Source organism: Lepisosteus oculatus, chromosome 9 (genome assembly GCF_040954835.1).
Source record: "Lepisosteus oculatus isolate fLepOcu1 chromosome 9, fLepOcu1.hap2, whole genome shotgun sequence".
Taxonomy (NCBI): domain Eukaryota; kingdom Metazoa; phylum Chordata; class Actinopteri; order Semionotiformes; family Lepisosteidae; genus Lepisosteus; species Lepisosteus oculatus.
The window spans coordinates 6,019,617-6,033,236 of NC_090704.1; the positions used below are offsets into that span (position 1 = coordinate 6,019,617).

The 13,620-nt window shown below is 36.8% G+C and overlaps 2 protein-coding genes across 2 annotated transcripts; both read right to left on the bottom strand.

The window, feature by feature from the left end:
* Positions 1–929: 929 nt before the first annotated feature.
* cacybp (calcyclin binding protein) lies at positions 930–5,044 on the bottom strand. The gene is made up of 6 exons (XM_006634723.3): positions 4,784–5,044; positions 3,260–3,473; positions 2,612–2,708; positions 2,353–2,452; positions 2,041–2,135; positions 930–1,608 (listed from the first exon to the last, which is right to left on the bottom strand). Exons 1-6 carry the CDS (start codon positions 4,799–4,801, stop codon positions 1,449–1,451), a joined length of 684 nt encoding a protein of 227 aa, XP_006634786.1. The 5' UTR covers positions 4,802–5,044; the 3' UTR covers positions 930–1,448.
* Positions 5,045–5,641: 597 nt separating this feature from the next.
* mrps14 (mitochondrial ribosomal protein S14) lies at positions 5,642–7,870 on the bottom strand. Its single transcript, XM_015355404.2, has 3 exons — positions 7,761–7,870; positions 6,849–7,013; positions 5,642–6,034 (listed from the first exon to the last, which is right to left on the bottom strand). The coding sequence occupies exons 1-3, from the start codon at positions 7,836–7,838 to the stop codon at positions 5,852–5,854; spliced, it is 426 nt and encodes a 141-aa protein (XP_015210890.2). The 5' UTR covers positions 7,839–7,870; the 3' UTR covers positions 5,642–5,851.
* Between the last annotated feature and the right edge of the window lie 5,750 nt (positions 7,871–13,620).

Sequence of the window (13,620 nt, forward strand, 5' to 3'; positions counted from 1 at the left end):
AATTACTGTAGTTCTCATACCCTCTACTCTTGTGAAGCAGTAGTGTTCTCACAGCCATACAATAGTCTGGGGAGCCCTCTGGTGGACATTGGTTACAGTACAGTGAACATGCTGCAAGAACCTAACGGGTATGAATGTTATAAAAAGAAAATATTGTACTTCTAGCAGGAACATTACAATTCTTTTAAAATGTATTATGTGTTTCATTCTAAGCATTTTGACAAGGTAACTTACTGGTTCATAGACGGTTTCTGTTTCTAATTTAAAAAATGAGGAGCAGTTGCATAAGTTTGAAGACAAGTTTGAAACCAACATTACACAATACTGTAAATTAATGTAGAAAACATTATTTGAATAATGGCTCTTAAACGTAAAGATGCACTATTCATTATTAAACCCCCTTTTAATTTATTATTGGTTATCTATATTATGCATTTTTAAAATCTATAACTTATGTAACTTTATTCTGTACCTTTTAATTTTGTGATTTTTGTTTTTATCTCCACCTGGTGAGCTCGCACAAAAGACATTTCATTGCCAGCAATTACTGCTGCACGATGTATTGTTGTGCATTTGATAAATAAACTTTGATTGTTTGAGATATATCTTATACATAGTTCTGAGTTGGAGCATAGCTACAGCCATAGTATTGTACATAGAGATGTGATAGAGACAACCCTACAGAACACCCGAGAAAGCTCAGTTTTCCACTGAGGGTGCCTTTGTGGTACAGTGGAGTTCAGTTGCTAAAGGATACTGCGTATCTTGCAGCTGGGACTAGGCCTAACACACAGCACTCAAACCCTGGATAGGGATGAACTATACCAATCTCATGAGTGGAAAACACACAGTTTGGCCCCAGTTCTACAAACTGCAAAATCAACACTGGTTTCCTTTCAGACACTATCCGAAAAAAAAAATACATCAAACAAGTTTGATTTTATTTTATTTTATGTTTTTTTTGAATAATAGGCACATAGTTCACCCTTTCCCTGCATATTCCAGCTGTTACTCTGCGCAAATGTAATGATGATAGGCTAAGAATTTTTCAAATTTTCTTTAAAATCTTTCTCCATCATGCACTGATCACAGCTGTCTTTAAGAACAGAATGATTAAGAATAATTCTGATAACTCAGCTAGTTCACTATCTTCTATATGGTATGAACTGGAAGTCAGTGAGCAGAAACAAAACCACACAAACATCTTTTCTCAACTTACGACCTACAATCTGAGTTCACCTGAAACCAGTTATCAACATAAAATCCATTTGTGTCTTTAGACCATCCTTTAAGTCCACAGTTGCAGCAGGGTAACAATGTATGTCATGCTAAAGGAAGCAGTCAATATTTCAGTAAGAGGTGAACAACAAAAAGTATTTTCAGGGACAAAAAAGGAGAGCAATCCACCGTTCTTGTTTGCTTTCCTTTCAGTATTTAATCTTTGTGGTTCAGAGTTCCATGTCTTCACCTCTGGCTTTTTTCTCTTGAGATTCTGCCCAAGCTTTGTTGATGGTTCGCTTCATTTCATCATCACCTTCAGAGTAGATTTTCTTTAGCATGCTCATGAGCCCTTCACTTGGGTCAGCGTTCTCATCAAAACTGGGTTTTCTGGAAGGAAACAAATGAGTCCAATCATCAAAGCCTTAGGAATTGTCAAATGTTAACTTACAATTGACAACAATTTTCTCTATACATTTAAAAATGCAAGTCCCGATAATTGTCACTTTCCAGTTCCAATAAAAACTAAATCTATGTTAAATCAAAATGAAAAAACCAAACCACGATTAGGTCAGGTGTATTAAAAATTCAAACGTTTTTTTATTCCCCAGATTTACCTTTGATTTAATGCAAAAATTAGACATTTCACTTTTGTGCAATGCCCAATATATTGCAACTTGTAAAAAGAGATCTAATTAAGAAACCAAAACACTCAGGATGACAGTAAGTGATCTATCACCAAGCAATCTATTCAATCTACTTGGAAAAGTACACTATCTAATAAACAGCACAACTTAGCTTTCTGAGTATAGCAATACTTACTCTTTATCTTTAGTTTGTTTTTCCACCTGGGTCAAGCACTCCCATTTTTTTGAGCTCTTCTTTTTACACATCACTAAGACCATATCTGTTTTCACCTACGAAGTTAGCAAACAGTTTAGACAACCAACCAAATAAAAACAATGGCAAACACAAAGCACGTGCTGTGCAATATTCGAAACTGATTTTCCTACAAAGGCGACTTTTAAACAATAAGATCACATGACACATATATTGCAAAAGCTTATCTAAACTAGTTTACAAGGTTTAGCAATTTCACATATCCTGATTTAAAAAACCAGTATCTTTACTGACCTTTCGACAGCTTTCCTGTATGTCAATGGGTTGTAAGAGGTTGTTGACAGTCATTTGGTAGTTCATTCCTTCCAGATCTTTTACAAGCAAGACAAAAGACCTACAGAAAACACATATATATATATTAAAGTTAAAATGTTTTTAATGTGGAAGTAAGAAATTATGGCATACAAAGTTATTCTTTAATAATTTAATACCTTTATTAACAATATTTAATACAACTTTTAGAGAAGAAGTGTACTTTCAACTCTGTTCTTACCTCTCTGTAAAGCTTGCCTCAATGTTTTCCGTTGAGATCTTATGGACTCCTTTAAGAGTAATATATATTTTTATGAACTTATCCGATTGGTCCCATCCTGCATGATAAATAGGGAAAACAAAGATGAAAAAAAAAAGTTGAGAAGTGCAGTTTAAACACAAAATGACCGTTGGCCGCTAAACGCAATGGAATCATCATACTGAATGCAGACAAATCTAAAACAGATTAAACAATCTTAAAACAGATACAACACTACAGTCAACAAGGTTGCAGTTACAAGCTGTGCCTCAATAAAGAACAGAACATTTTGTAAGAAAAAAGCGCCAGCTGTTAACACAGAACTCTAGCTTTCCATAGACAAAGATAATCCTACTTTATTTGATTTTGGAATTAAGATACATTCCTTTTTGATTTTCCACAGATGAGTATGATCATATTTAACAGAAGAACATCGTGCTTTCTTTTGCAGCTGGTAACTTTGCCATCAAGAACAGGGAATTATAATATCCTACTGATTTTGCTTTTCAAGGAATATAAGAAGGGAAACTTTAGAGAGTAGCTTATAAGCAAAACAGAATAAAAAGAACCAGCTGACAAATCATTAGAGTTTTTTTTTACCAGACCGCAGGTTGAAAGAAAAGAAATTACCGTAGTTATTGATTTTGACAGTGTAGCCCTTGGCGGCTGAGGGCACAGCTTTGTCTGAATCAGAACCTTCCTTCTTGTTCAGCTGCTGCTGCTTCGCTGTGATTTCTCTCTCGAGCTTCTTCTGCTCTGCAGTCAGGACATCCTGAATTCTCTTTCTCTCGGCGATCTCCAGCAAAGACTTGACCTCCTTCAGGTCACTCTCAAGCTGAGAAATCTGAAAAAAAAAACCCCAGCAAAAACAAGGACCAGAAATGATTTTTAGGAATGCAAGAAAATAAAGAACGGATACAAATTAGAGAAGGATGATCAATCCATCTAGCCCCTTTTTGTAGTTAGTCTATCCCATGTTATTACTTGTAATGACATTTACAGTAGATATGCCAAGAAATACTGTCACATATACAAAGAAATTTCCGATAATTTAGTTGCGATGCATGTTTTATGACCATTTAGAGATGGAAGAAGAACCAGCCATACTCTCCAGGGTCACAAAAGGCAGCCCAAAGCAGTTTGTGCATACTAGCTCACACGTTGTAAGAGTGCATTCTCTAGAACGACCTTGACTCTGATAAAGTCAAGAAGCTGTAGAAAACATAACTACTCTTCTCTGTCAAGTCTGGACTGTTTTTCCATTAGGAGTTCTTCTGAGAAACGGGAAAAAGCATTACACTGCTCTTGTATTAGCAGTTCTAGAAATTGCGGGGAATATTGCTAAACTGTGTCATATTTTTGTTTTTTGCATGCAAGAACTGTTTTGTTAAGATACAAAAAATATGTTAGAATATCTGTAAGACACGTCCATTAGACATTATTTATTTACATTATTTGTACACTTGCTGTCTTTGTTGAAAAAATAATACAATTCCTGTTATTAGGTAGTGACAACTGGTCTATATAAGCATAAAAAGGACATAAAAGTAAAGGCTTGCTACAGTCTTAAAGAAGGAATATGACAATGCGATCTTTTATCTTTGTTGGTTTACTTAACATTTTAAAATATCAACATTAAATCAACTGAAGAGCTCATTATCAGGTAATAAGTACATTAATTAACAAGGTTAGAAGACAGATGTTTGTTAGTCTGATAAGCGTTTTTCGTCTGTCAAAAAACCCACGTGTTAATTACGTGAGGAGATAAAATACAATCAGAAACATACGTATGTATATGTAATAAGAGAGAATACCCTTCAGAATTAACTATAAAACTACCAAGAAGGATACATTGGCAGTTATGTTTGCAAAAAGTTAACACCGAACAACGAGCAAATAGGGTTGGATTAGTAATCAATACGGTTCGAAGAAATATCGTTATTTTTCGATGCAACACCTTTGCTAGATTCAATAGCGCACTGCAAACGCTTCTGAGTCCATGGTCTAAGCCATAGTGAACCTGTTGTGAAAAGTTAATGCACCTGAGCCCAAGAAAAGTATTATGCATCTAAACAAGCTCATTGGAGGGCACAATGTTTTAAAAGGTAGGTACTGTTGTATATAGTTTCTCAATCAGTTATTTTATCTACTTACCTGTTCATTGGTGCCCATTGCAACAGGGAGCAGAAATTATATATCACCGCTGATTTACTGTATGCAGCTCGTACAACGGAGTGTTCTTTTTCTATCGCAGACGTTTTCTTAAACAGAGTTTATAATGTTAATACCAAGTAACAACAGCAGTGGTTTTCATATAATCGCCTGTCACAATACCACACTACTTTCGTTTCTTCTACAGCATTCTAGAAGATTTCTTTCACGCAGCCCGGACTCGACGTGCTTGCGTAGGTCGGCAAGTTTTAACGTCATTTCCAGGCTACAAAGACTACAGCGATTCCCTTCGGCACGGACTTCCGGCGTCGCGCTCACTCTTGGAATTATGGGATACGGCGAGTTCCGGACTACGCGACCTCTTCCCCACTTGTCCTTTTTTTAATCCAGATCCGTGAACTCCCATGATTAATAACCTCTGTTGAAGATTAATTTCGGTATAGCAGGAGGCCTTCCTTGCTTTATAATCGGTGCTCTACAAAAATTGATGCATTTTCTTTTCAAGCCCATAACTTGTCAAAATCCTCAGTCGTTTAAAATAACTTATTTTATGCTATAGTCTACTTTATACAATAATGTAGCTATTAAAAACAAAAAAAGGTAAATACATGAAGGTCTGAAACATTAGGCTTTTAAGTCACCTTTCTATTGAAGATGGAAATTTACATTGTATTTCCTGACAGGATTCCAGTGGATATAAGAATGTAGCCTTCATTACATAGACCAACACTATCAGGGCCAGGAAAGTAATTTCCAATTGAGAAGCAAGTCTAACTTTTGATTAAATGCATGTCTAAAATTTTAAGAAAATAAAAAGAAAAACAGTAAATGCTCCCAACATCCAGGTATTTAATTTATTTATTATTAGAATTGATTCAACACAAGTGCAATGACATAGTCTACATTTTTTTTTCTTCCTTTGCTACAGTTTCCCAGTAACAAAAGCAACAGTAATAAAAAGACGAGAGTGCAGTGGAGTCCTATGCCACTGTGCCAACTGTCCCTTGTTTGCAGCTCTACTGCGCGAGGAAATCCCAATGAAGAGGACTGCTACCACATTGCTCTCTGGATTCCCGACATCTGATTGTGATCAGCGAGGTGGCGGAAAACTATCCGGCTCAGTCTCCACCTGCGCTTCACCCCTCGCGGCCGGGACGTCATCACACACCTGTTCCGGATCCGGACTGGGCAGCTGTCCCGTGGCAGGGCGGCAATTTCTTTATCGGCTACCTCCTAGCAGAAGGGAGAAACAGACCAGAGCAACATCACGCGCAGTACCGGCTTGCTTTTAACTCACCAGCTTCCAGAAATATGTGCATCTGCTCAAGGCACATAAAAACACAAAAGGGCAGGTGACAAACTTTACTTTTAACGGTCTTCTGATTGATGCCGTTAGTTATTTAGAACACTGTATCGTTCATTGCAGCAGTGCTAATGCAGCTTTTTCCTCTTCACTATCCTTTTAGTCAAGGTCTGTTCAAACATCATAGACATCTGATGTTTGCATCTGTAGAGCTGCAGGTCAATTTAAAGTGTTCTAAAGCTTTGAAAAATACCAATAAAATGCTGATTACATTGTTTCTGACCACTATATGCTGCAGTGCAATTACAACACTCTCCTTCGAAGAATCACCAAAGTGTGCAGCAACCAGACACTAAAATACAGTAGAGGTTCTACTCAGTAATTTCCATATCTGAGTCACATGTGGCTTGTCGGATCTTATCCTGGTTTGTGCAGCATTAAGTAAATGACAGAGCATTTGACATTACCCTCAAGCCAGGAGGGCACCAGCTCCCAGCAATACTCATTTACAAAGCCTGAATGGACCTGACCAATTAGTATAGAGACCCTCAGCAGAGAACACTTTAATCCACACCCCACCAGTTAAAGATCCAGAGACTTACCCACAGTGCACCAAAGAGAATAACAGTACAGAACATTAATTAAGTTAAAAAAAGAAATACAGGTAGTGCTAAGTATATGCGACTCAATCAAAAAAAAAAATCTCTAACGGCATTTTCAATTAAAAGAAGATCTCTTCAGTACCTGCAACTCTTTTGGCAAGATTGTGTTCTTCCTAATCGCATTAATCCGGAGTCGGTCATTTGCGTATTCAAACGCCATTTGTCTTCTCTTCACGTCTCGCAGCATCCTCCAGTCCACATAGTAACCTCTGGCCTGTTCCACATTACATCTGGAACTTCTCAGGGTCTGACAAGAGGAAAAGAACCGAAATATTGTATTATTAAAATAGCAGAGAATGACGCAAAATGCGCTTAATCGGTTTTAAATAACCGTGCTTAACTCCATTAACAGCATTTAAAGCGATTTTCAACACCTTATAAAAATCTGCACATCCACACGTAATAGGCGTATGCTACATAATTTTAGTGAGTATTCAATTACCTGAATCTACAAGGCTCTTATTTAATTGGGATGTTAAGACACGATAGAGCACTTGATTAAAATCCAGGAGTTTTCTTTGCAGATGCAAAGTCTGCTTGAAGAAAGCTCTGGTTCCGTTTCAGGTTTTGTGACCGAGTTTCAGTTATCAGTGAAGGGTCCACAGAAACAAAACATCATGGGGTTTGTATTGCCGGGGTAGATGCGCTTCTGCGAAGATATACGAATTCTGTATTATTGAGACACAAGGACTGAAAAGGGTAGCGCACGTAAAAGGTGTATAGAAGGATGATAAAAGTTATAAACTGCATGTTCTAAATGTTTCTGCAAGACAATAAGAGGTAGAAATCATCTTGAGAAATGGCTGGTAAATTTTAAAAGAAAACGATTTTTTACTATATTGTAAGTCGTTCCAAATGCTGTACTCGATGAGATACTTGTGTTTTTCACATTGTGTTTATTGGATACTGCCATTACCTCTTCAAATGCCCAATATAGAAGCCTGTATTCTAAACATTGAGAAAGTCACCTGCTTTTAAAAGATTTAAGTGTTACCTGGGTAGCTCTCCAAAACGAAGACTGCAAAATCCCCAACCCCGAAGCGACAAACCTCCCCCATATGGAAGCAGCCATGTTGCATCGTGACTTTCAAACCACAACTTTATTTAAAAACGACATCCGTCCACAGTTCACAGAAAGTGTAGACTACAACATCAATCCCATGGCCAGAAATGTTAAGAATTAATATTTAAATTCACAAAATAATTAACTCTTAAGAGCTTTTAATCATACTGCATGATTTTTTTTAAAAAAAGTTTCGTGTCAGCATTCTAAAAATACTTTCCATTCCGGTTATTGTTCATTTTCCGTTATAGTAGTTCACCTGTATAAGAACGATTAGCATCCAAACATTCTTTAACAACTTCAGGATCGAGGGATAGCCGGAGCCCATTCCGCAATTTTTCTATCTAAAAACAAACATTATTCAGTAACTCCGTAGTTACTACACTAAAGCCATATATTAAGGTTTATAACAGACCTATTTTAACTTTTGCATTGTTATGGCTGTCTTGATTAATTGCATTGTGCTGGGTTACATGTGAGCCAGAGACCCATATATTATATTCTTCAATAAAGACGAAGAAAAGAATCGAGATTCAAGAAGTGATGCAATCACTAATAAACATAATTGACAATTAGCAGGATCAAACAATTATATAAAAAAACTGCAATGGGACTAATAAAAAGAGGGAAATCGTGAATCGCAATTCAGAAGGAAGCGCAGGAGTAAAATGCAAGTTAAAAAGTTTCTGACATTAGTAACCTATAAAGTGTACTTGAGGTTAAGCAAGATTTTTAGTGTTTTACAGTAAACGAAGAACAGAATCTGTCGAACTCGTACACTAATTTTATAAGGACGTCACGTGGTAAAAACACAACTTCTAAAATCATTTTGAAATCGTTTGGAACATAAATTATTATCCCCCAAATAGTCCATTTCGTTGAACACATTGCGTACATCATTGATCGGTAATGTGATTTTTTGGGAAAACGTATTCTCAATCCGATTTGGAATGACCTGTTAGGTTCTTTCCAGGACCAGAGGTGGACATGCATGGTGTAAAACACTAGGACTCATCATCATTCCTAGAGGGCTGCAATGTATGTCCAAAAACGAGCACTTAATTAATCTAATTACGTTCTTAATTAGGTTTTATTTTAGAACATGCACACATATACTTACAGACTATCGCTTTCAAGGTGCTGTTGGGGGGCAAGGTCCCTGACCTTTCTGAGCCTTGAGGGGAGTTTTACATTCTTGCAAGTAATTAGGTAATTGACGAATTAAAAAGCAGAGAATGGAACTCTCTCAAGAGTCTGACACGAGAAGACAAGGGAGACCCTTCAGGTATATTACTGTAAATCTGACACCCTCCCTATTTGTGTGTAAGATCTGACAGTGACAGTTAGAGGGCAGCATTTGATCGCAGCATTTAATTTCTCTTTAGAACAATTTCACCATTTAACTAAAAGCACCATATGATCTGGACTATTTTCCACTTTTTTTAATCTGGTGGTACTCTCTAGTATATGACCTGATGCAGTAGACACACTGTAGCATTCCCGTAACCTGATTTTCTTAACCATTGAACGTTTTAAATGTTGAGACTATAAATATCTCCTTTCTGATCATCATAAGGCCGTCAAACAAAACTTCACAATTTTACATTCTGACCGCCTGTTCTACACAAGTGAGACACAGCTTTTAGTTTCGACAGAATCTGCTATACTGTATCGCCAGCAAATACCTATCGAAAAGCAGCTCATATAAATGTATTCGTTTGTTGTTGTTTTTTTTTGCAGACAGTTAACTGTCATTTACACCCAGGAAACATGAAGAAGACTTGCTTATCTTTTCAGGTAACGTGTCAGAGCGCTGAGGATCGAAGACGCCTCCAGGCAGAACAGTCCTCGGTTTTAATTATCGCACTCATGATTGCGCTGACCTCTCTGTATCCCTTTACAAGGATTCAAAGGCTTCTGTGCAAAAAAAAAAGACTTCAAATGATTAAAATCATCGTGGGACTGGTTTCCCACTATCTCCTACTTTTCCCCAGTGAGCTGCCAATCTATGCAATTCCCAAATTGTGCCTCAGTCCATTTTAACCATTTGTAGTATTTGCTTACACATAACATACAGTATACTGTATATGTCTGCAATATTCATAATTATTAATCAGATCAATTTACCAGACCGTGAAAGCAACTCTGATGAGGCGTGAAATAATTTGCATTAGTTCTGCTACTCCTGAAATATAATAACGTGTGTACCACGCAAACATAATTGAAATAAATATGTATTTCTTGAGAAGCGTGACAGTATAAATAAGACGAACGTTTTAAATAAAAAAGCGCCACCTATTCTGACTTTTATCATTGTTGATTACGCAGAGATGCTTATTGATTCCTATAGATAGTTTTTACAAGAGGAATTCCAGGCATTTGATCCTTTCTTGATGATGAAAAAAACCTCAATTTGTAAAATTTGTACGATTAAGAAAATATATCTTACAAGCTTTTGCCTTAAAGGTTTTTAATGAAAGGAGGCTTGCAAGGAGACATTTTTACCCTTTGACCAGGAGGTGGCGCACTTGTCTTTGAGTATTTCAAGGTTGCGAGCGGTGAGCTAAACTAGTACCATTGTGGGTTGTTTCATTTCTAAACACGCCATGGAAGTTTTATTTAATGTTACTTATAAGATTTTGAGATGATAGCTGATTTAAAATTCGAATGGTAACAGCCTGAATGCATGTCATCACACCAGGCTGTGGACATACTCATGCTCAAATGTACTTTGCTACATGATACAGTCCAGCCTGCACAGCCACGGGGAAAGATGAATGTATAAATCATATAGTATTGGTACTCTCAATCCGATATGTCAGGCTTAAAAGACACATAGCAGAAGAAGATGTTTTTATGACTGAAGTGAAAGAAAGGACTACATCACCAGTGCTAGCCCTGTGGGCTCTGTGTGTGCTTTAGCACCTCCAAAATGTATTGATCAGACTAGTTATTAAAGCAGGGGGAATGCAATTTTAATGTGTTAGCATTCGGGAGATTGTTGTGGGAATTCACAATGCCAGATAGCTGTGGGACAGTGTGGTAAGGTATCAGGTACCAGGGCAATTGGGATAGGTGATTATTGAGCACTTCAACAAAGGTGGCTATATGAGGTTATTAGCTCTGCAGGCTAATGTCTGCTGTATGCTCTGCATACTGCCAAGACAGAAGAACCCTTCTGTGATTAAGTTAGCCAGGCCAGTGTGGGGGACCACTGGGAACAGAAATCCTGTTCCTCCCACCACTGAGGAAAGGACCTTCGATCTGGGGGACCTGTCAGACAGTCCTGGGTTATGACAGCTGGCAGTGGGTGGAAGGAATGATGTAGACTGGGACAGGAATGAAAGAAATTACAGCTGACCTGCCACTAGAAGCCATTAATGGCACACACAGGGCATGATCAATATATATGCACACAGGGGATGATTAATTAGTTGAAGAAATCATAGAATAAGGGAATTCTCATATGGCTGGGATTAGGAGTAAGTATATAAATGACTTTACAGTCTTAGTTGATGGTTGGGCTCTAGAACACCAAATTACTGTGTGTAAGATGGAGATGTTAGTCTACAATAATGACTTTTCATCTTACTTCATATCACCATAAATTCAAAAAGTGCTCAGGCCCTGTAAGCCGGCATAATATGGTTGAGGCCTGTCACACAGTGATATAATAACATGATAACGGACTCTCTTGTTTGTGTAATTATTTTATAATTTTATTTCGGAGATATATATCTTCTAATTTCAAGACATAATTTTGGTATGGTGCTTGGCCTATTGTGACATCACTCACAGAAATGGTGTAACAGTTCAAAAGTTGCCATGAGACTTCCAAGAATACATGATCAAGTTTTAAAAATAAACTTACTTCCACATTTGTCTGAAAACGTTTTTATAACAAATTCTACGAGTTAAATATGAGTCTGAAATTCAGCTGCGACAACTTTTCAAATATTAGTGCCTTTGCTTAATTGACAAGGCCACACTGTGCTCTAGGAGATCGTCTAGTGATGGTCTTAGACCATATGCTCTGGATGTTAAAGGTTCAACTGTGTTAGAATACCTGTGGACCATTAAGGAATAGCTGATGCAAACTTTACCAACACCAGCCAGACATACAATACTCTTCACTACTGGTAAAAAGCTTGGCAGCACCCACAATTCAATGTTATGGATTGAAAATAAATGGTGATACGTATTCCTTACCATCATCATCACCACTGAGGTCATGTTCAAATTGAAACTGGCCAATGTACAGTATCTTAATAGCAAAATGATTCATGACCAAATCTGTGATTTATTGTATACACTTACTACTTAATGGCTTAGCATGAAATGTACTCCATTTATAGTATTATTAAAAAAAATAAGAACAGTGTAGTGGAACTTCAGAAATGTTCATATTTTCCTAAGAATCAAGAGCTGTGGTATTAGATTTTTCTATTGTGGATGGCATGCTCTCTGTAATTTGAGCTGGAACCACATTATTTTTGGAATTCCTGGCTGTCTCACTTGTGGTGAGGAAACAGGAGTGAGAATTACTATAGTTGGAGAGATGGGCTGGCTTTCGCAATCGAAGCACAAAAGGGTTATACCCCGGTTTCACTGTTGTCTACAGCAGAGGTCCTCTGGGAGATACAAGCCAAAAGGGGGTTAGGTTTTGGCACAATAGTGTTGAAAACTCTGAATAGACTTTGTTTTGGCCCACTGTGGTGATAGTTCAATAAAGTGTAAAGTCTTGGTGTCAAAAACATTTCATAGACAATTTGTACCTTGTAAGCAGTGAAGAATAATTTAAGACACTCAAATGAGTCTTCACAAAATAATTAGCAGGGATTTAATGTGGCTTGCTACTGTGCATGCATTAATATAAATTACGTTTCTGTGTGAAAGACTCTGTGATTAGATCTCATTTGATCGTGATCTTATATACTGTAGGTCTCAATGATAAAATTGATAGCATCTCAGCAGTCTGATTTGTTTTAAGTATTACTTTTGAAAGCAAATTGATGTATTCAAGTTGTGTATATTTTTTTTCACAGTGGACAGGGTACTTCAAAATATCATTGAGCAATTCTGGAGAGTCATAAAAGATGTAGAAGATTAAGCAGGAGGATGATACTGTACAAAGAAAATTTGTGTGGCAATGAAGGAGTTAGTAATATTTCAAAATGTCGACATGTAAGCAGAAACAATGAGTATCAAGTAAAATACTGTTAAAAGAAGACAACTCTTGCTTATGTGTTTTCTGTCTAGGTGTTGTTTACATTGAGTTTTGTGAACTAGACTGAATAGCATCCTATCTTTTGGGCCTTTCTAACTCAACAGAATTAAATTCAAGGGAAAAGATCATCTGTTTCTTTTATTATCTTGCAGGTCTGATTCAACACCTTAACACTTTTTCACTATAGGATGTGGCAGAAAAAAGGCCTTATAAAAAATAATACATTTAATAAAGATACAAAATAACTGACAAAATAAAAAATCATTTTGCAGGGTGGAAGGTTTTGAAACAAGGCACAAGTTTTGGATGTTTAATAAAAAACAAGGCTGGTTTAAATTTTCAGCTTTCTTTTCATTTGAATTGTTTTTTTTTTCAAAAAGAAATACAAATAACACAACAACAAAGAACACAAAGCCTTTTTCAATTGATGGTTTGCATGAAGCTTTTGCGTATGCACCCTGTTAATTTTAAATGTTTAAAATATGTCAGTTTCATGCAGGAGGTTGGATTGAGGGAACACATAGTTCTTGCCTAAAAATATGAAAGCTTTACAAAATCTTGCAT

Bases quoted from the DNA above. Each gene is read 5' to 3' on its own strand.
- cacybp (XM_006634723.3), bottom strand. The intron at 2,136-2,352 runs GTCAGTAAAGAT...CTAACTTCGTAG, and splicing joins TACAGGAAAGCTGTCGAAAG to GTGAAAACAGATATGGTCTT. The intron at 1,609-2,040 runs GTAAGTATTGCT...GTTTCCTTCCAG, and splicing joins AAACAAACTAAAGATAAAGA to AAAACCCAGTTTTGATGAGA.
- mrps14 (XM_015355404.2), bottom strand. From the start codon at position 7,838: ATGGCTGCTTCCATATGGGGGAGGTTTGTCGCTTCGGGGTTGGGGATT. The intron at 7,014-7,760 runs GTAACACTTAAA...TCCTCTTGTCAG, and splicing joins CGTTTTGGAGAGCTACCCAG to ACCCTGAGAAGTTCCAGATG. The intron at 6,035-6,848 runs GTACTGAAGAGA...CCCTTCTGCTAG, and splicing joins TCTTGCCAAAAGAGTTGCAG to GAGGTAGCCGATAAAGAAAT.